At 38.6% G+C, this 21766-nt stretch overlaps 1 protein-coding gene across 1 annotated transcript in view; it reads right to left on the reverse strand.

Moving 5' to 3' along the window:
- The window catches only part of TRPM6 (transient receptor potential cation channel subfamily M member 6), a 136327-nt gene that overhangs the window by 12370 nt on the left and 102191 nt on the right, over positions 1-21766 (reverse strand). Inside the window, 8 exon segments of the mRNA XM_059071598.2 lie at positions 5482-5687; positions 6486-6568; positions 8428-8711; positions 10927-10992; positions 12937-12987; positions 15632-15657; positions 17541-17599; positions 18910-19001. Coding sequence (XP_058927581.1) covers positions 5482-5687; positions 6486-6568; positions 8428-8711; positions 10927-10992; positions 12937-12987; positions 15632-15657; positions 17541-17599; positions 18910-19001 — 867 coding nt within the window.

Below are 21766 nucleotides of genomic sequence, written 5' to 3' on the forward strand. Positions count from 1 at the left end.
CTCTTTGTTGCAGAGCACAGGCTCTAGGCACGTGGGCTGCAGTAGTTGTGGCACACGGGCTCAGTAGTTGTGGCTCACAGGCTTAGTTGCTCCGCGACATGTGGGATCTTCCCGGACCTGGGCTCGAACCCGTGTCCCCTGCATTAGCAGGCGGAGTCCTAACCACTGCGCCACCAGGGAAGTCCCAAGGTATACTTTTATTTGTTTTTCCATCAAAGTACACAGACCCTCTGAATTCTACCCAGAGCCCCTTTCAGAACCCTTGGCTTAGAATCTCTTTGTACACTGAATTTTAATAGGGAAAGGGAAAATAAGTCTGAAACACAGGCTCAAGGGGCAGTATGTAAAATGTGCTTTGCTTTTTAAAGAAAAAGTCATATGAATAGGCTGGGTTCTTTATGCTTTTCTCATTACAGATACAAAAAGGAACAGCCTAACAAGACCCTGACTATACAGCAAACATGTAGCAAATAAACAGAACAACTATGTTTAACTATGTAGTAAATAAACAACAAACAGACAGGTCATGTACCACCAATAGAGAGACTAAAGGTGACAAATCCTTCATACATTTAAGCTCAGACCTGACTTTATGCCTACAATTCCCAGCAGTGATGAAAGCTTTAGGCTGACGTCTGAGTAAACTGTAAATTTAAGCTGAAATACGCTCAATACCTAAAGAATTGTGGAAAAGGAGGTTTTATAGGGGAGAAAAAGTCTATCAAAGTCACATCAGCTCCCATTTACTTTCAGTCTTGTAGCCTGTTAAATAGGCAGAAGTCAAAGGATCTGGGTCCCACTCACAGCCCCATCACTACCTAGTTGTGTGATCTGGACACCTTCTTTAATCTCTCTGAGTCTCAACTGTATCACCTGAAAGTGTGGATAATCACGGGCCTTATCCTATAGGGTTACTGAGAACATTGCATGAACTAGCATATACAAACTGCTTAGCAAAATGTCTGATCCAGAAGAAGCTGAAACATGTCAACTGCCATTTTTATTGTCTTCTATCAAGAGCTCTTGTGAAGTAAAATTCTATTTTCTTACCACTGGTAAAATCATGTTCTGATTATCTCACTTTCCTAAAGTACTATTTCCTAATGAATAGAACCTCCTATAAGACTGAGGGTAAAAAGCTTCTACAAACCTTTATATCCCTAAACCCAATCTGACAGCTCAAAGCTTAACTACTAAAAACATCTTTTGGGGACCCTTGAATGGCAGAAGAGGCATTCCAATGAGTTACAAAAAGAAAGCAGTTCAGAGAACCAATCATGCTGCACCACCACACCCACTACTACAACCCCAGCCTCTCCCCGCTACACAGGAGTCACCCAATTGGCAAACTTTAACATAGGTGCCGATCCTACATGTATGTAGATATTTGGAAAACATGAAAGACAATAAGACATTTTAAGATCTGAAAATTCCAGTGCTATCTCTTTACTGGCATTAACAGAGTAAATGCTCATGTACAGGCAATACATAGCATGCCCTTATGAGAAACTCAGAGACCTACATTCTGATTCCAATCACCTTGGGATGCATCAATGAACTTCTACATCAATGGAAAGAAGTCATCTTCCTTGTAGCAGTAGAATGCACCATGCTGATGCTGATGCTAATGCTGACTTATACTGGAAACTGCTCTGTTGAATAAAAAATTATTATCTCCAAAAGTTCTTTGAAAAAAAAAAATAGTGAGCTTAAAAAAAAAAAAAAACCAGGGGCTTCCCTGGTGGCGCAGTGGTTGAGAATCTGCCTGCTAACGCAGGGGACACGGGTTCGAGCCCTGGTCTGGGAGGATCCCACATGCCGCAGAGCAACTAGGCCCGTGAGCCACAACTACTGAGGCTGCGCGTCTGGAGCTTGTGCTCCGCAACAAGAGAGGCCGCTATAGTGAGAGGCCCGTGCACCGCGATGAAGAGTGGCCCCCACTTGCCACAACTAGAGAAAGCCCTCACACAGAAACGAAGACCCAACACAGCAAAGATTAATTAATTAATTAATAAAGTCCTACCCCCAACATCTTCTTTTAAAAAAAGAAGGGGGGGGGGGCTTCCCTGGTGGCGCAGTGGTTGAGAATCCGCCTGCCGATGCAGGGGACACGGGTTCGTGCCCCGGTCCGGGAAGATCCCACATGCCGCGGCGCCCCTGGTCCCGTGAGCCATGGCCGCTGAGCCTGCGCGTCCGGAGCCTGTGCTCCGCAACGGGAGAGGCCGCAATGGTGAGAGGCCCACGTACCACAAAAAAAACAAAAACAAAAACAAAAAACATGCCACAGACCACTGTAATTTGAAATACAACTGTTTTTCATTCCTATTGCTGGAAACTAAATATTGGATTTCACATATAATGATGACGATTCAGGCTCTCACGTGTAAGATTTTTAAATGGGAGGAAACTGGAAGACTACACTATAATTACAAGTGATCAGAAATTAGTCAAGCCTCTCCCTAGAGTTCAGCTTCCTGGCCTGATGTGGTAGCTCCTGGGTTAATGATTGGCACTCCCTTGGAAGAAAGTAAAGAGAAGAAAAGAAGAAACTGAAAGAATAAACTGCCGGAGTGTTACTCATTTCTTTTTTCCCTCAAAGCAATAGGGAGCCACGGCAAGCTGTTCAGGGCTTCACTCTACAGAGGTCAAAGCTGGGATCTCCCTCAAGTATCACCAGGACCACACAGCTAAGAGTAGACTACCCACAACTGAAGATTAACTTCCATTGTAACAAGCCACACAGAGACTAATACTAACAACAATAACTAACGTTTACTCTGTTGGGAACTTGCTTCATTTCAGCCCCTTAACAACCCTCTGAGGTAAGCACATAACATTATTTACCATTATTATTACAAATGAGGGAAGTGGGACTCCAGGTGGCTGCCCCCTGGTGGTCATGCAGCTAATTCACGGTGGAGCCAGGAGTCAGCACCCAGGACCGTGACGACAGGGCCTCTCCTAACTGCAGCTAACTGGTCTTTCAGTCTCCATTCCCTGCCACCCAGACAACACACATCATCTCTCCAAAGACTAAAAATACTAATCAATTAAATGTAAAACATAACTGAACTGAAAACTATTACGATATTTTAAGAATACATTATATTCTCACATTTTTCCTTTCCAACCTGGTTTGGATTAAACATATTAATGCACATAAGCCTTTAACGGAGTGACTGGCACAAAATAACTATTTAGTAAATGTTAGCTAGTAGCAGTAGTAATATAACTGCTTGTAATTACTATTATAGGATTCACGTTCTTCCATAAATTCAGGGCTAACCAATCGACAAAACTCCCCAATAAGTGTCTCAATTTCTTCATGTTCATTCTATGATGTCCACTCTTCCCTCCTTTGAAGGTCAATGTTTTGACATAGTTTCTTTGGAGTGGTCTATTTCTGCAATTCACATAATTGCCCAGTAAAAAAATAAAGTTAATTCCTTTTCCCCCCAAGACTATCAATGCAGTGTTTGTTCTGTTTAACGTCACTTTGGATTACTAAGAGACATAAAAATCCCAAAATATAAACATCATTAAACAAAAACACACTGAAGAGTCATCATTAATTCCTTAAAGTTTTTCTTTGATTGTTTTTTTGTTTGTTTTTTTTACTTTTTAAACATCTCCACCCAAAACTCAAAGCACAGACACTGAAGTATAGATGAAAACAATCAACCTTTCCCCAACATGAGCTACAAAAGCAGCCTTGGGCATCAGTGTGCTGGGTTTACATGGATCATACTATACTTGCTGGTTTAAAAGCAGAATCATCTTGACTGTTTTAACTTTGTTTATATTGCTTCCTAAAATATTGTGTTTGAGGGTTAGAAATATAATTCACACCTTGTGAACAGCATAGATCTGAAAGGACAGAAGGACTTATGTGTAGTTTGAAAAGTGTATATACATACATCCTTGAGCATGTGGCAGAAATTTCAATCAAAATGGGTTTGCGGGCTTCCCTGGTGGCACAGTGGTTGAGAGTCCGCCTGCCGATGCAAGGGACACGGGTTCGTGCCCCGGTCCGGGAAGATTCTGCATGCCGCGGAGCAGCTGGGCCCGTGAGCCATGGCCGCTGAGCCTGCGTGTCCGGAGTCTGCGCTCCGCAACGGGAGAGACCACAACAGTGAGAGGCCCGCGTACCGCAAAAACAACAAAAAAAAACGGTTTGCAGTCTTAGTGTACATTGCTCATGATGTCCCAGGATTGCCTGTTCATCTCGACTGTCTCCATTCTCCAAGCCTGGTTTTCAGCACAGAATCCCAGGTGTGGAGAGATGGGAAAGTCATGGGAAAGTCAGAGAGGACAAGAAAAAGGCCCTATCATTTCAGATGAACCAGAACATGGTAATGTCCTATGGCTATGAGAGAAATAAAAGACAGAACAGTGAAAAGGAAAGAACATGGATGGTCAAACCAGCTTAAGTCTGCATCTTGGCTTCTGCTTAAGCCGCTGTGCAACCTTGGGCAAGTTATTTAAACTTTCTGGGCCTAAAGTCCCCATAATATCTACCTCAAGGTGCTGCTTCTGGGATTAAATGAGATAACTTCTATGAAAGTGCCTGGGCTAAATCCCTTATTTAAAACCAAAGCCCCAGTCAGTGAGCCCAGGGACTAAACTTTCACCTTAATACATATTTCGTTCTGTCCCTGCAAGGAAAGCCTGCTAGAGATACTCTGTTTCGTGCTGCAGGATTTTAAGTCACATGTGAGGTGTTGATAGTAGAAAGATGCATTGATCAAAGGCTTCCGTTAAATAAGAGTGCACTGAGTTGCCTTTCACAGACTGAGTTTATACTTTTGTGAACTCTTATATCAAGGTACACAGCAAAGAGAACAAGCTAAACTATAAACTGCTAAAATACTGAGCTCAAAATCAGGATAAATGACCAGAAGTTAAACTTTCCTGTGTGTATAAGTGCATGTCTAAGTGTTATTGTGAACAAAAGTTCAAAGAAAAGCCATAAAACTGGAAAATTGGGTATAAAACTCATTCCCCATTTAGATTAACATTTTAGATAACTTTAAATTCTGGGCAGCTAATCATCTGCCTATATTTTTCTCTTGATCTAGGTGAGAAACAGTACAGTACGTGCTCATGATCATCACTGTACAATGTCTCTAAAATAAATGGTGCCACCTCCCTTCAAAGCTAGATAGAGCAACTCCATACATTACGCATCCTGGTTCTTGCATGATCTCTCGGGACACCTGTCTGGTTCCTCCCACTTAGAACAGTTCCACAAACAATAAATAAATTCAGAAAACAGATACCATCTCCTGTTTAAAAAAAAAAAAAAAAAAAAGTACACGCTGCCAAGGAATATCTCCACTGAAAGACCTTAACTATGGCTTTGAGTAAAGAAAGAGCTGGGGTCAAATGTAGGTGACAATGACATTGAGAAAGCAATCCCTGGTCACTGTTTCCTGAACTTTGCCTCATGCTTGTTGTATCAAATCCTCAGCTATCAATCACCTTGCAGATCTAAAACCAGCAGCTCTCCCCGAGTATACTCATAGGTCCAGTGAGAGAAAGCCAACATCAACTCCTCCAAGGTGTTGCTGGGGGCAATTTCATCACCGTTGTTGTTGTTGTACTTCCGGAACTCCCCAGTCATATACTTCTCAATGGTCAACCACTGCTTGGCTGAATGGCAGTAGATTAAGAAAACTTCCAGGAACCTATGGCGAGGGAGGGTGGGAAGAGGCCATTGATTCCCCGAAAGGCAGCAAAGGTGTGACTTATATTACTGAACAGAGAGCACCAGAGGAGATGACCTAACTCTAGTCCCAGCAGCCTCAATGCACATGGCCTTTGCCTTTCTACTGAAAGAATGGAATGCAAAGACTGGGAGTTTTCCCCATGTTTACCCACCTCCCTTCTTTCTGAGGAACTCTTTTACAAAGAGTACTGGATTCAACTTTTCTTGTCTTGCTCTATGAAGTTCCTTGTAAATGAGACAGTAAAACTTTACTCTAAGTCATCAGCACCAAGCTATTATCTGTCTTGCTAAATGAATACAAGTGTATGGAAACACTCAAGTGAAAGTAACAAGAGTTCACTCCTTTAAGGTTCCTAATTTCTGTAAGATAACAGAAGAAACTAATAGTTTAATAGTTTCTTAAAAGAAACTATTTTAAGATAACTTAAAATAGAAGTGTTTTTCTACCATAATGTTTCTGGACATTAGTAACTACACCCGGGATATCTGCCTGCTTTTGTAATTGAGAGGTTAGTCATGGCCTCTGCTTGATCTTCTCTTTTCCACTCACATAAATTCAGCAATTTAAGCCAAAACATACCTAGGATGTCTAATTCTCTTTTTACTGTCTCTGAGAACTATGTAAGGAAGAAACCAAAGTTAAGGTCGTGGGGAACTTCCCCGTGGGTCTGGTATTTCTCATGACTAACAGGGGTGAGAAGAAATTGACAGAAATTCCTACATAAGATGAAGGGCCAGGGTGCCAATATTTCCTCACCTTGGAGTGTAGGGAATGGTTTGTGGTTTCACTAGGTTGAAGGTATAGATCAGTTTTTGAGCAGCTCTTTGTTGTTGAATTTCCTGCAAAATAGAGAACATTGATAAAAATATTGGTTTACTACCAGATGCCTACTAATTAATAATCACAGAATTACTAGAGGCCTCCCAAGTGTGATTTTCAGCCTTATTCAGCTTCCACCACTACCCACTCCAAAAGCTAAAGCCAAAAATAACAATATACCACCACCTCCAAAAAAGAATAGGCTATCCTTTGTGTTGAAGATAATGGCCTTCATCTAAAAAAACAATACTGATGAACCTAGTGGCAGGACGGGAATAAAGAGGCAGATGTAGAGAACAAACCTACGGACAAAGTGGGGGAAGGGGAAGCTGGGATGAAGTGAGAGAGTGGCATGGACATATATATACTATCAAATGTAAAACAGATGACTAGTGGGAAGCAGCTGCATAGCACAGGGAGATCAGCTCGGTGCTTTGTGACCACCTAGAGGGGTGGAATAGGGAGGGTGGGAGGGAGGCTCAAGAGGGAGGGGATATGGGGATATATGTATACATACAGCTGATTCACTTTGTTGTACAGCAGAAACTAACACAACATTGTAAAGCAATTATACTCCAATAAAGATATTTAAAAAATTAAAAAGGCATACTCAGAGAAGTGTCCTCTTTCCCCTATTTTTTCCATCTTAATCTCCTCTTCCCTCCTGCCTTCCACCTCCACACCCCTTTAGGCAATCTATTTCACTGCTTTCTGGTTTAACCTTCCTATGTTTCCTTTTGCAAGAGTAAACATATACATGTACGTATGTTTTATTTTTTCCCTTTCTTTCTAAGTAGGTGTCCAGCTCCAGAAAAAAAAAAGTTTATTGGGATTTTTATTGGGATTTTTAAAAATTGAAGTATAGTTGATTTACAACTTTGTGTTGGTTTCAGGTGTATAGCAAAGTGATTCAATTATACACATATATATTTTTTAATATTCTTTTCCATTATGGCTTATTATAGGATATTGAATATAAAATTCCCTGTGCTATACAGTAGGACTTTGTTTATTTTATACATAGTAGTTTGTATCTGCTAATCTTCATTGGGATAATATTAAAATTATAAATTAACTTTAAGAGAACTTATATTTTGATGATGTTGGAACATCCTAATCAAGATTAAGGATTGTCTTTCTCTTTGTTCAAATTTAGTTTTATATCTTTCAGGAGTGATTTTTCCTCATATAGATTTTAAATATTTCACATTCCACTTATTTCTAAGCATTTTCAATTTCTTGCTATTGTAAACAGGGTTTTCTTTTCCAAATTATCTTCTACTAGTTATTATTTGCTTATATGAAAGTTATTAATTTTGGTGTGTTAATTTTATTAACCTTGCCACCTTGCTGATTTCTTCTATTGTTTGAGTTGTTTTTATCACTAGTTCTTCAGGTTTTCTAGCATTACTATCATATCATCTGCAAACAGAGTTAGTTTTCATTCTTTTTCTGTTCCAGTTTTTATACTTTTGTTTTCTCTTGTCTAATTGAGTTTGTTAATACCTCCAGTAATGTGTTGAATAGTGGTGGAGATGGTGGGCATTCTTGCTTTATTCTGACCTTGATGGGAGTGCCTCTGTTTGCACATTAGGTAAAATGTTGGCTTCATAGGTGAATGTGTGTGAATATATACATACATATGTATATAAACATACACATATATATGTGTGTATATACATGAATATGTGTGTATGTCTACCCTAATCATATCAATGGTATTTGACATTTCCTAATCAATGATCTGTGATATATGAATATTATACATAAAGGAAGTATTCACCAAAAAAAAAAAAAAAAAGATAATGGCCTTTGACCAGGATAGAGCCAGATCCCCTTTCTTTGACCTGTCCATCTTGGCTCTGGGTCTCTGACTTACCCTGAGGCAAAGATGAAGCACGGTACTCTCCTGGAAGATTTTGTGCCATGCCTGCACAACCTCAGGAAGAAAGGACTTCACAATGAAAACGTGCCCCGGCTTGAGGATGTCATCCTCAGACCAGGTACTAATGACTCTCATGGCTTTACGGAGGCCACCATCCATCTCCTCTTGGGACAACACTTGGATCATTGCAGATCTCCCTCGCTGGGACCAAGAAGACATGCTTTTATCCAGATTCAAAGGGGAACTCTCTTCCAGCCTGTAGACAGTTACTTCTTCTCCTGCAGCAAAGAGAAGTGCAAGGGAGGGGTTCAATGAGATCCATGTCTGTGACATGAACGGTGTCCTAAATATCAACTCAGAATCAGTTCAGTTTCTCAAAGGATCAGAGGGGAATGGGAATTTCATCTGTTCAGAGGCAAGTACAGACATCTGGCCATGTTATAGTCCAGTAAAGAGGGAGGGGGAGAATGAAAAAAGAATCAGATGTCACATAAATATTAAGTTGTTCTTATTATAAATTATAACTAGACAAAAATAAAATCAGAGTAGCAAGGCTATGCTTCTTTTGTTAAAGACAAGTACTTTTTTTTTAAACATCTTTATTAGAGTATAATTGCTTTACAATGGTGTGTTAGTTTCTGCTTTACAACAAAGTGAATCAGTTATACATATACATATGTCCCCATATCTCTTCCCTCTTGCATCTCCCTTCCTCCCACCCTCCCTATCCCACCCCTCTAGGTGGTCACAAAGCACTGAGCTGATTTCCCTGTGCTATGTGGCTGCTTCCCACTAGCTATCTATTTTATGTTTGGTAGTGTATATATGTCCGTGCCACTCTCTCACTTTGTCCCATCCTACCCTTCCCCTCCCCATATCCTCAAGTCCATTCTCTAGTAGGTCTGCATCTTTATTCCTGTCTTGCCCCTAGGTTCTTCTGACCATTTTCTTTTTTTTTTTTCTTTAGATTCCATATATACGTGTTAGCATACTTTTAAAGAGATAGTTTAACCCTGTGTTTATTATCATCCCCCTTAGGAGCTGTTTTAGACTTTTTTTTCCTAATTGCCCCTTCCCTGACATTGTAATACCAAAGATATACTATTTATGTTTATGTACTCTGTGTTTGTGTGTGTGTATGTGCTTTACACATAAAAATAAAAAGACGTTTTTGCTCTCTTGGGGGTGATATTACCCCACTGAGAATGCATGTTTTAACCCAGTTAAAGTTAGAACCAAAGTCATACCCCAGAGCCTTTACCTCCTTCCTTTGTGCCTTTGGACAAGTTACTTAAAGCCTCACTTTCCTCACCAGTAAAATGGAAGTGAAAATAACATTCTCTTCATTGGGTTGTTGTAAAGATTAGATATGTTAACCTGGCTAATGTGAAGTAGACCCTCGGAGAAAAACCCAATCCCACTTCAAAGATTTTACACACAAATGTTCTTTAACTGCTCTACAGCTTCCACTTTTAGGCTGTTGAACAGGGAGCCATTCTTATTCAACCTAGACTCCACCTAATATATTGTACAATGCTTCCTAACAGAAGTGACACATTCTATACAACTTCTGTCCAGTCTGTATTTAATTTTCTCCTAACACCTCAGCTTCAAATGGCTTCTCTTATAAACACTGTACTGGTTTACCAAGAAAAGAATCTATTCACTCACTCTTGCATTTAATTGCTTACCAAAGAACATGTCTAGGTAATGCTTAGTAACATGTTTTGAAATATGTATTCTTGGTGCCCAGATAAATGCCACTTTAGAGTTCTAATTACCTAGAGGATCTGAAACAGAGCTACCGAGCTGTAAAACCAGCTATGGAGCCAAGTGGAAGGAGAAGGCATTTGCGTCAACGATCAGAAGCCACCTCACCTCTCCCCATGTGAAGGGTTTGAGGAGAAGCAAGATCTGGGACAGTGTGGCGACCCTTGTTATTTTGTCAATTGGCAGGACAGAGAAACACCGGTCGCCTTGGCTATTGCGAGCTTGTTTTTCCTTACTATTCCAGCCTTTAAAAATTACATTTGCTCTCTGAGTTAAGAGCAATTAATTTACATGAAACAAAACAAACAAAAACAAAACAAATAAAAAGCGATATACAAAGCATTTCTCTTTAGATGTCTATTAGCTTCTACTGTATTGACGTTTAATGCTTTCTTCTGTATTTATTACACATGGTTGGTTGGTTCTTTTCTTTGCTACTTACTTCCAGCCTTAAATCGGTGAATGCCAGGTGCAACGTTATTGCTTTTTCCCCAACTAATGCTCATTATAGGTCCCATCCCCATAGTATATCAGATTTTGACTCTAGATACCAGCTGGGCAGTTACCAGACTTTCCATTTTAGGAAATTAATATCACTAAACTGCAACCATGGGCAAAAGAAAATTTGCAGCTAAAATTATGCAAAATGGTTTCTCCTATGATTCACTCAGATGTTATGCCTTTGCCCTGGCACAACCTCAAGAAGGTAGAAATGGCACTCACCAAACAGTTGGATTGGTGTAAATGGTATGGTCTGAGAAAGCCTCATTAAATTGTTCCTTTCAATGGCTGCAAACAAAAGCAGATTTACTAGTTTAAGTATGCATCAGCGGGCTGAATTTACAGAAAGCCTCCCCCACATCAATATACTCATATAATGCTAAAATATTTTATTTCAAAGACCCTTTATTTTTTCTTTTATCAAAAATATTATCTATAGGGACTTCCCTGGCAGTCCAGTGGTTAAGACTTCACCTTCCAATGCAGGGGGTGCAGGTTCAATCCCTGGTCTGGGAACTAAGATCCCACATGCCTCTGGGCCAAAAGACCAAAACATAAAACAGAAGCAATACTGTAACAAATTCAATAAAGACCTTAAAAATGGTCCACATAAAAAATATATATATATTGGGGCTTCCCTGGTGGCACAGTGGTTGAGAATCTGCCTGCCAATGCAGGGGACACGGGTTCGAGCCCTGGTCTGGGAAGATCCCACATGCCACGGAGCAACTAGGCCCGTGAGCCACAACTACTGATCCTGCACGTCTGGAGCCCGTGCTCCACAACAAGAGAGGCTGCGACAGTGAGAGGCCCGCGCGCCGCAACTAGGAAAAGCCCTCACACGGAAATGAAGACCCAGTACAGCCAAAAATAAATAAATTTTTTTAAAAATCTTAAAAAAATATATTATCTATAATACAGTATTTAAAATAAACTATGCCTTAAACAGGAAGGATATCCCAGTCTTAGGAATAGATTATATGAGATTATATAACATGTTCTGAGGTAGCACTATTACCTCCACTCTCCTGAATACCAAATACCATACTAATCCATTCAGATGTGGAACTTGCTTTTAAAGAGCATTTTAATCTGTGGTCTTTCTGGTTTTTCTTTTCCAGATCAAATCTAATGCACAGCGGACTGTGGGGACATCTACTGTTGATTTTGCAGAGTTCATCTTCTTTTCCCAGAGAGAGCTAAAAACCAGTTTTAATTAGAAGCAGTGATCTGCATTTTCCTGTTAAGAGCTGTATCTTAACAAATCAGAGTCGATGTGAGTTACAGTGTTCCTCACCAGATACTTTCTTCAGTTGACAGCTGGAGTCAAAATAATGGATTACTGCTGAGCTGAAAGACCCAGTTACAAGAGCCTGGATTTCTGAAATCCACAGAAACACTATTCACTACAGAGGAGAATTCAGGATAAGGTAGCCTATTACTGGACCCTGAGCACATGACCTTGATATAATAATAACGAAAATTATCACACCAATACACTTGTACTTTGTACTGAGCTTCAGATTATACAAAAAGCTTGCCGTATTATCTAATCCAATACTGAGCAACGATGCCCAAAAGACCACCCAATGGCACAAGTCCAGTTGGTTGTTATACTGCTTTGCATTTCAAAGTGTTTCCCTCTTTATTCTCAACTAGCCCTTTGGCGGATTTTTCCTCAGGAAGGACAAGTACAATTATTCCCACTTTGAAAGAAAGACAACTGAATCACTGTGAAGTGATGTTGCTTAAGAGAGTCAAGACCCTTGACATCTTGTTTAATAACATCCCTTAAGGTGTCTTTGTTGAATTTACCCTGTGGGGTTGGCATTCATTCAGTGGTTACCCTCACTGAGGGCTCAGTGAGGGTACAAAACCCTTCCTCAGAGGACTAGCCTCAGGCCTGTCTCCTCCCCAGTCCAAAATACAAAGATCTCTGGCTTTTGACCTCATAAGGAATTTTCACATCTCAAGGTCATCTTTCCTCTTTACAATTTGGAACTTACTAATACACACGTTTTTTTTCATTTTCTCTTAAAATTCAAATTCTCTTAAATCCTAAAAACTTGTTTTCCCAAGTTAAGAAATCTGAATGTTCTCTCATCAGAGTGAACAACAACTTTTCAAGTTGGAGCCATATCAACACCACAAATTCACCAGTGTTTCTGTTTCCAAATGCAGAATCACAGACGTTTAGCTCCGTTGACATGTCTATGTACACAGGCATCCTACCTGAATAATGATGGTGAGACTCTTGAGGGCTTTTTAAGGCGGTTGAGATTTCTGAAATTACAGAGAAGATTGGCATTTTAATTACTTGGCTGGAGATAAATACATGCTTATGAATATATTGCCTTCAAAGTTATTATTGAACGGGTTAATCAGAATGGCTTCTCGGTTTTCGAAAAAGATTGCCTAATATTCTTTAACCACATTATTGTGCATGGTATCCTGACAGCTTCCAATAATCAATGCAATGTCTCCAAACATATTTATATAGGGAATTGAAGAAAGACAGGTAATATTAGCTTCAAAGATGTATTTCCTTTGAACCAATTACACCTCTGTGTTGCAGAAAGCACTCGGCTGCCCATCACATTGCACGACACCCCAGAAGCACAATTCTCTGAGCTCCCTACTAAGATGCAGTACCCACATAAAGACATTATTAATACCAAGTTATTAGCACACTACTTCACTGACTTAAAATGACAACAAAACGATGAAAACACATTAAGAGGAATATAAGAGAAACAAAGAAGGAGGCAGAGAATGTGACAGCAAGGGATTTGTTTCGTTACAGACGGACTGTGTGTTGGGAACACCTCTTGCAAGTTTAACTGGTTCTCTTCTACCTGCTCAAGTCCTAAATTACAAGGCTCAAGAGAAATCCTTTGCAACAGTTTTGCCATTTCATAAAATCAAAATTAAATTTCAGAACTTTAGTCTCATGGTGGGAACTACTTTATACCTTGTAGAGGAAGCAGCATAATGAGCCCAATTTCACAGATGTCTCTGGCTTCTTGTTGCTGGATAAGGAAGGGAAGAAACTCCCTCCCTTTGGGGGTGCTGGGTAAAAGGTAAGATCATCAAAAAAGACTGTTCCTTCCTAAGTTCCATTCAATAATTAAAAAAAAAAAAAAAGTATTTAGCTCCCACTAAGGGTCATGCTAGGCATGACAGATGTGAATACGATGTGGCTCCCACCTTAGAGAAAAACAAATATGAAATACATGTAAACTATAATCACAATACAGTTTACCAAGTAATGTAATAGAGGTGTAAATAAAGGCTTAGGGAATCTTCATAGACGAACAATGTGAAATGGGCATCTGAGTTTGACAAAACTGAGTTTCAATCCTGGCTTCACCACTTAAGGAGCTGTGAGATCTTGTTCACATTCATTCAGCATATATTTATTGACCTACTATGTGCCAGGTATTAGTCTATCCTCGAGAGAAAGAGCAGTAAAGAAAACAGATAAAGCCTACATTGTAGGAAAGGGAAATAGGAAATAAATAAGTAAATATATAGTATTATAGCATATTACATATATATTGAGAGAGTTAGGAAGCATGGGAGACAGGGAGATTACTATTCTATATTATATAGGTTGGTTAGGAAAGACCTCTCTGATAAGATGAAATGTGAGCAAAGACCCGAAGGAAGAGAGGGGGTGAGTCATATGGATAAATGAAGAGTATTCCAGGCAGAAGTAATGTCAGGTACAAACATCCTGAGGCAGGACCATACTTGCTGTGTTAAGGAGGAGAGAGTGGCCAGAGTGGACTGTGCTGAGAGCAAATGAGAGGGGAGAGTTGAAGGAGGAGGAGCAGATCAATAGGGCCTTGTAGACAGTGTTTGGACTTTGCTTTTACAGAGTGAACTGGAACACCATTTGAACAGAAGAGTGACTCAATATGACTTTGAGTTTAGAAGTGTTATTCCAGCTGCTCTCTGGAAATAGAACAACAGTTTGGGGGCCATTCTGTAATCCAGGGAAGAGGTGAAAAGTGATAATGTGGGGGTAGCAAAGTGATCAGCTTCTCAATATATTTTGAAAGACTTACTGATGGGTTGGCTGTGGGGATGTGAGAAAATGGGAGTCAAGTACAATTGCAAGACTTTGGCCTCAGCAATGGGAAGGATAAAGTCACCATTTCCTGAGATGACAGAGAAGGGAGGTGGAACATTTTGTTCCACATTTGAAGATGCCTTCTAGATACCACGTGGAGAGGGTAATAGTTAGGTGGTCACATTCTTCATGGAAGAAATATTGCATAAAAGGGCTCATTCATGAGCCTGGAAATTTGGACTGGGGCCAAACTCTCAAGAGCATTGAGAAAGAGTAAGGGATTTGCAGCCCATTGTATAGGTAATGGGAAGCCACTGAAGGTTTCACATAAGTGATGAAGGTGCCCAGTCTCTATCAAGGGGTCAGGAAGATGGAACGGTACAGTTTGTGATGAAATGTGAAAGTAGCTAATGAGAGTGGCTTCACCAGGGAGGTGTCTCACCAAAGTAGGCTTGGTCCTACTTAGCCACTTGGGGCATGGAGTCCCACTGAAGTCATATAGGAAAGGAGATCCACATACAATCTTATGAATGGTTCTTAAATAGCAGTGTGTTAAACGATGACAGTAAGAGTTGTTGAACAGTCTAAATGAGCTCAGTGGCTATACCCTCACTCACAGAGAAAACTAGAAAATCACAGTCAAAAACAGGTAACAACAATTTTTAAACCAGACATCACTCCTGATTTATCTGGAGAAAGACATTCAACTTTCTACTTTTCTACCGAACTTGCTACTTTGTATAGTAAACAAAAAAATCATAAATAGGATTTTAAGAACTACAAAAGTCTGAGAGAGCAGGAGGGTGAACCTCACCACTGATAAGATGAAAAAATAAAAATATAAAAACTTACTGTTAACTCCATTTGAACTTCTCAACCTGTTTGAAAAATTAAAGTTGTTTAGGTAATGCTTCAAATTTTTCAATGATCAAAGAAAGGAAAAGTGTGTGAAACAGTAATAATACAATCTATAAGTATATATGTATATACATGTGTATATATTACTTTGAAGGAAGAATATCAGTTACATTTGACCCCTACCTTTAGAGAAACAGTTTACAACCCTACAATTGTTTTCATAGAAGAATGAGCACCAGATATACATGTAATTAATTTACTGAGTAGGCCCTAAGCTAACTGAAAAGCAGTTGTTGGTTTTTGTTTTTAATTAGTTATGTGATCACACAACATAGATAAGATTTAACTGTGTTTGTGTTGTTCTGGATCAATTAAACTAAAGGCTTCCTGAACTATGCAAAGCAGATGCCTACAAATGAGTCTGTGAATATCTCTGGACAAGCCAACAAATCAGTTTCATTAGCCCACATGGCCCCTAAATGTTCACAGGCTGAAATTAGCTCTCTTCAAATTGTTACATGCCCTGCTCAAGTGCACAAGTGGCCATGGGCAAGTCGGAATAAATACATTCGAAGAATATCTCCAGTATTTAAGGTCCTTGGGGAAGCAATTACAATTACAATTATTGTTTAATTTCATGCTGCAATAACCCACTACTCTGCGTGAGCACAAACTACTGAACCTTTGGGAGAAGAAACTCATGTGCACATTAAGGCTAGAGGCAAGCTTGGACAGAGAGACCTTGAGAACTCCAGGAAAAAGGCCATCTCAAACAGAGCTGACTGCAAACTGACCTCCATATTCCACCTGCCTGGCATCAATGGGCCCTTTGTAGAGTACAGATGCTTTTGAATTCTGCTCCTATAACTCTAAGAATGGTTAATTTGATGATGTAACTGGAAAAGTCCATAAAATACTACAAACAGAATAATCTTTGCTTGATTGGTTTTCAAATTTTCTCTGAATAAATAAAAGCCTAGGAGGAACCTCAAGCCTGTAAAAAGGTGAGTTCTCTATCTCCTCTCTCTAGCCCTGTCTTCCTTTCTCTCTGTCTCAATCCTTCTCAAATCCTTCTCTGTTACTGCTTTGACAAACACTTAGGATGTTAAGGAGAAACCAAAAAGATCCATCTTATAAACTAAAAGGAAAATTTTGAAAAAAAAAACCAAAAAATTATTTAGTCTTCATTCTAAGTCTTTTTATTTTCAGTCAAGACAAATTTATTCCTACTTTTTAATGCAAATCTCACTCTTATCTATCAGAAAATATATGATACTCATTATTTCATGTGTGCTTTTTTGACACTAAAAAGACAAATGGTTAGGGACTTCCCTGGTGGTGCAGTGGTTAAGAATCCTGCCAATGCAGGGGACACAGGTTTGAGCCCAGGTCCAGGAAGATCCCACAGGCCACAGAGCAACTAAGCCAGTGCACCACAACTACTGAGCCTGCGCTCTAGAGCCCACAAGCCACAACTACTGAAGCCCGTGCGCCTAGAGCCCGTGCTCTGCAACAAGAGAAGCCACTGCAATGAGAAGCCCGTGCACCACAAAGAAGAGTAGCCCCCGCTCGCCGCAACTAGAGAAAGCCCGCGTGCAGCAATGAAGACCCAACGCAGCCAAAAATAAAATTAAATTTTAAAAAAAAGACAAATGGTTAATTTGCTACAGTAGTACAAGTATCATCATATTCTTAAAAGGCACTAAGGTGAGATCTTGTTGCCAGAAACAGGAAAACTAGGAGAATAAATAATTTTCATTCTTGCTAACACAAGAAAAATACTGTCATTGGACACACACTTTTTTTTTTCTCCTTTTCTGACCCAATTAAACCTTTATTCCCAATCCAGTTAAAAAAAATAAAAGCCAAAGATGCTTAAAGACAGACATTTAGAAATACTCACTGAGAGTTCCTATTGACCTTGGTGCTCCCTGAATTCCACAAAGAGTTTTTGCTTAGATCCTGGGCAGAAGGGAAAGGTCATTACATGTTCACCCAACTCTCTCCCACCCCAAGCTTCCACTAATACATTTGCAGAATACACTCCTTGGAGGTTATAGCTCTTTTTTTCCCTTCCTCTAGGCTCAATATTTCTCTTACTAAACATGCAAGACTCAAGCTAGAAAGATGCATAATGTTAGCACAATATATGAGTAACTCAATGTGGTGACTGACCTTAACAGAAAGAATTATTTTTATGGGGACATCAAAGAGAAAATGTAATACATAACGGTTTTTACAAAAATGAGAGTGAACATATAACGTCAGTTAATGACATGAAGAAAAGAAGGTCAAAGTTGCCAGGAAACATTGAACATTACATTATTATATCCTATCATCAGATTATTGTTTCAGTTGATGATTATTTAGAATGTTACCTTGAATATATCTCCTTCTATTTCTATACTCCAAGCATTACTCTAGGCATTTTCATTGGTGTTATTTTTGTTATCCACTATCAGTCTCATAAGGATGGCATTAAGCCCATTTTAGAGATACAGGTAATGAAGCTCACAGGTTAATTGATGTATATAGCTTTGAAACCTAGGAAGTGACAGAGCCAGGATTTGACAGGGCAGACAGGTCCCTGCCTCCAATTACCTTCAAGTAGTCTTATATTTTACTTTCACAGATTGCATTCCTACAAGAACATCTGAGGTTGTTAGTATACATTCATATAGTTCCCAAGGTCATAGAGGTAATATTCAAACCAAGACCAAGATTGGGGGCTAGTCTAACTAGATCACGCTTCCCTCATGGATGGCAATAAAACAGGCACATGTTTGCAAATGGTAAAAACAGACTGCAAAATCAGTGGTAGAGAAACACTGAAAGTCCTTTACCCTGCAATGTCCAAATCCCCTCCAACACATCTGCAAAGACATTTGCTTAGCCTGTTTAATTAACCACACTAAGTGAGGCACTTACTACTTCAAGAAATAAAACATTCCATCCTTGGAAAGCTCCAACTGCTAAAAATTCCTTCTCAAATCAGGCTGAAATCTGTCTCCCGGTAGATTCTATATGTTGATGTTAGCTCTACCTCTTAAAAGTGTATTGAAAATATCTTATTTTTCTTCCACATGGCAATTTATATATATGCGAAAGCAGTTTCAAAAATTCCTAAATTCTTTCTATTTCATGATAAAAAATACCCAGGATAAATTACTGGGTGGATAAATTGCATAAAGGCGAACAACAAGGAAAGAATAAAGTGGGGGGACAAAGGGTGAGAAACTGAGCTTTTAAAATATCAAATAAAATGTTTTTACCTCTTCAGACTGCCTTACATAATCACTGACTTGTACAGAATGCCGTTCAGTTTCTCTACTTTTCATTTTCTGATATATGTAAGATTCTAGACCTTGTTGAAAGGAAGGAAAAAAATAGAGAATACATGAAAACATGTTACACTTGAATCACAGTTCCAAATAAAAGATCTGAACACTGTGCATTCATCTAAATTGGAATATAGGGTTTTCTTTCTCTTTTTAGCAAGTTTTACCAAGATTTCTTTGTCCTTTTTGAATTTTACTCAAGTGGTTGAGAGCTATATACCCTATTTCTATTCTTCAACAGTTACCTTTACAGTTATAACAATTTATACTTCTCTATCAAAGAATTAAGTTATCCCTGACCTGCCCTCCTATTAAACACCTTTAGTAATTTTTGCACACTTGCCTTCCCCTGCACCCTATCATCCATGCTTTATTTTAAAATACATGAAATTTGAGGTCCAAATTGTTAGGAATTCTTCCTTAACAACTGCATCAGGCATTACAGTAGGCTACTTAAAAAAGAAAACAAAACAAAAACAAAAGAAAGATAGAAAAGAATGCCAGCCAATAGTTTTAATTTTTATCCTTTTCTTTAAAAAATCTTGACAAGGATCATTGCTGTTATTCTTTTTTATACCTGGTACTTACAGTCACTGGCACACAGCAGGTGCCCAATAATAATTTAATAAATATTTGGTTGGATTCATTTGGAGAATAATACTTATTAAGAGTCCCTGGCTAAGGACATGGAAGCAACCTAAATGTCCATCAGCAGATGAATGGATAAAGAAGATGTGGCACACATATACAATGGAATATTACTCCACCGTAAAAAGGAATGAAACTGACACTAACGGATATATATGGAATCTAAAAAAACGGTACTGATGAACCTAGTGGCAGGGCAGGAATAAAGATACAGATGTAGAGAATGGACTTGAGGACACAGAGGGGGAAGGGGAAGCTGGGATGAAGTGAGAGAGTAGCATTGACATATGTACACTACCAAATGTAAAATGGATGGCTAGTGGGAAGCTGCTGAATAGCACAGGCAGATCAACTGGATACTTTGTGACCACCTAAAGGGGTGGGATAGGAAGGGTGGGAGAGAGGCTCAAGAGGGAGGGGATATGAGGATATATGTATATAGCTGATTCACTTTGTTGTACAGCAGAAACTAACAACATTGTAAAGCAATTATACTCCGATAAAAATGTGGAAAAAATAATGTAGGAAATAACCATTTATTTTTTTCCTACTGTTTTATGCTGAAAAAAAAAGTATACAGGAAATGCAAAAAAGCTACTGGAAAAGAAAAATCAAAAAATTTCATGTATATTTTTCATAACATCATAAAATTATGATAAATATGATTTCAATGACAGCACAGTATTATAATTAAAATTAAATAAACTATGCTTTCCTTTTTTTTTTTTTTTAATTCTTTCCATTTCATAGTTGATTTCCTCAGAACTTTACTTTTTGTCTTTAGAAAGATCTACCTGACAGGGCATCTCCCCACCCTCAAAATTTTATTTTTCTTTAAATTATTTTTAAATTAATTCTTAACTTAGACAAGTTTTTTAAAAATAAAATTCTCAACCCAGAATGTGGTTCAAGTTGATTAGCCAGGCGCCTGGAGTCAGCCTAACTCCCTAAATCTTCTCTTCCTTTCTGATCATCAGATTTAAATAAGGTTCTTTGCCAGAACCCTCCTGCCATTCCCACTTTTCTCAGTTTGAAATTTTTTGTAAAGAACTTAAATAATGTGGGGGATGGGAGGGTGAGACAGATGAGTGAAGATGGTCAAAAGGTACAAACTCCAGCTATAAAATAAATAAATACCTGAGGAGGTAATGTACAGCATGGTGACTGTAGTTAACAATACTGTATTGTATATTTGGAAGTTGCTAAGACAGTAGATCTTAAAAGTTCTCATCACAAGAAAAAATAATTGTAACTATGTGATGGATGTTAACTTATTGTGGTAATCATTTTCAACACATACATATATCAAACCATTATGTTGTATACCTAAAAATAATACAATATTATATCAACCATATCTTTTATATTTTTTTAAAAAACATAAATAATTTATGTAAAAATGATGCCAAGAGCAACTGCCCCTCCTTCAGTTGTGACAACCAAAAATGTCTTACAATGTCTTTAGACATTGTTGGTTAGGGAGGGGGAATCACCCCTTGGTTGAAAACCAGTGAGCACAGAGCAAACAAAGTTTTAAAGAAGCATAGTAACATAGATTTCAATACAATATCTATTTGTACCTTAAGTTTAGTATTTCAAATAATTTTAAATATTTATGACTCCTTAATCACATAGTCCCCTCTGTTTAAAAATTACTAAAGTTCTCCTATTATCAAATGCAAGAAGCTCAATGTTCAGTTCATTGCTCGCAATTCATAATCTGCCCTCATATATCCAGGTTTATTTCACATTCTATGCCTAGCTCACAGTCTTCGTTTCTAGCTCATTGATCTGTCTTCTACCCTCTATAAACATCATTACGATTAAGTTTAAGGGATATTTGCCAATGGAACAAACACTATATGTAAGCAGTAGTAAATAACCAACTACAACTCAATCCACTGAATTCTGTGTAAAGGTTCAAATCAATGTCACTTGAACTTTAAAGAATTTGTAAAATTAGACAACCCCACCCATAAATCAGACTAAATAAATGCTCTCTGATCCAGATTAAACAGCTCTGAATATGAGAATATCTAAATTTTAATTAATTTTAATTTTTCTTTTCTAAATTCTGACAACTATTCCATTAAACAAATGGAAATTACATCCCTTTCATAAAAACTCAAATCAGAAAAGAGCT

Source organism: Kogia breviceps, chromosome 8 (genome assembly GCF_026419965.1).
Source record: "Kogia breviceps isolate mKogBre1 chromosome 8, mKogBre1 haplotype 1, whole genome shotgun sequence".
NCBI lineage: Eukaryota > Metazoa > Chordata > Mammalia > Artiodactyla > Physeteridae > Kogia > Kogia breviceps.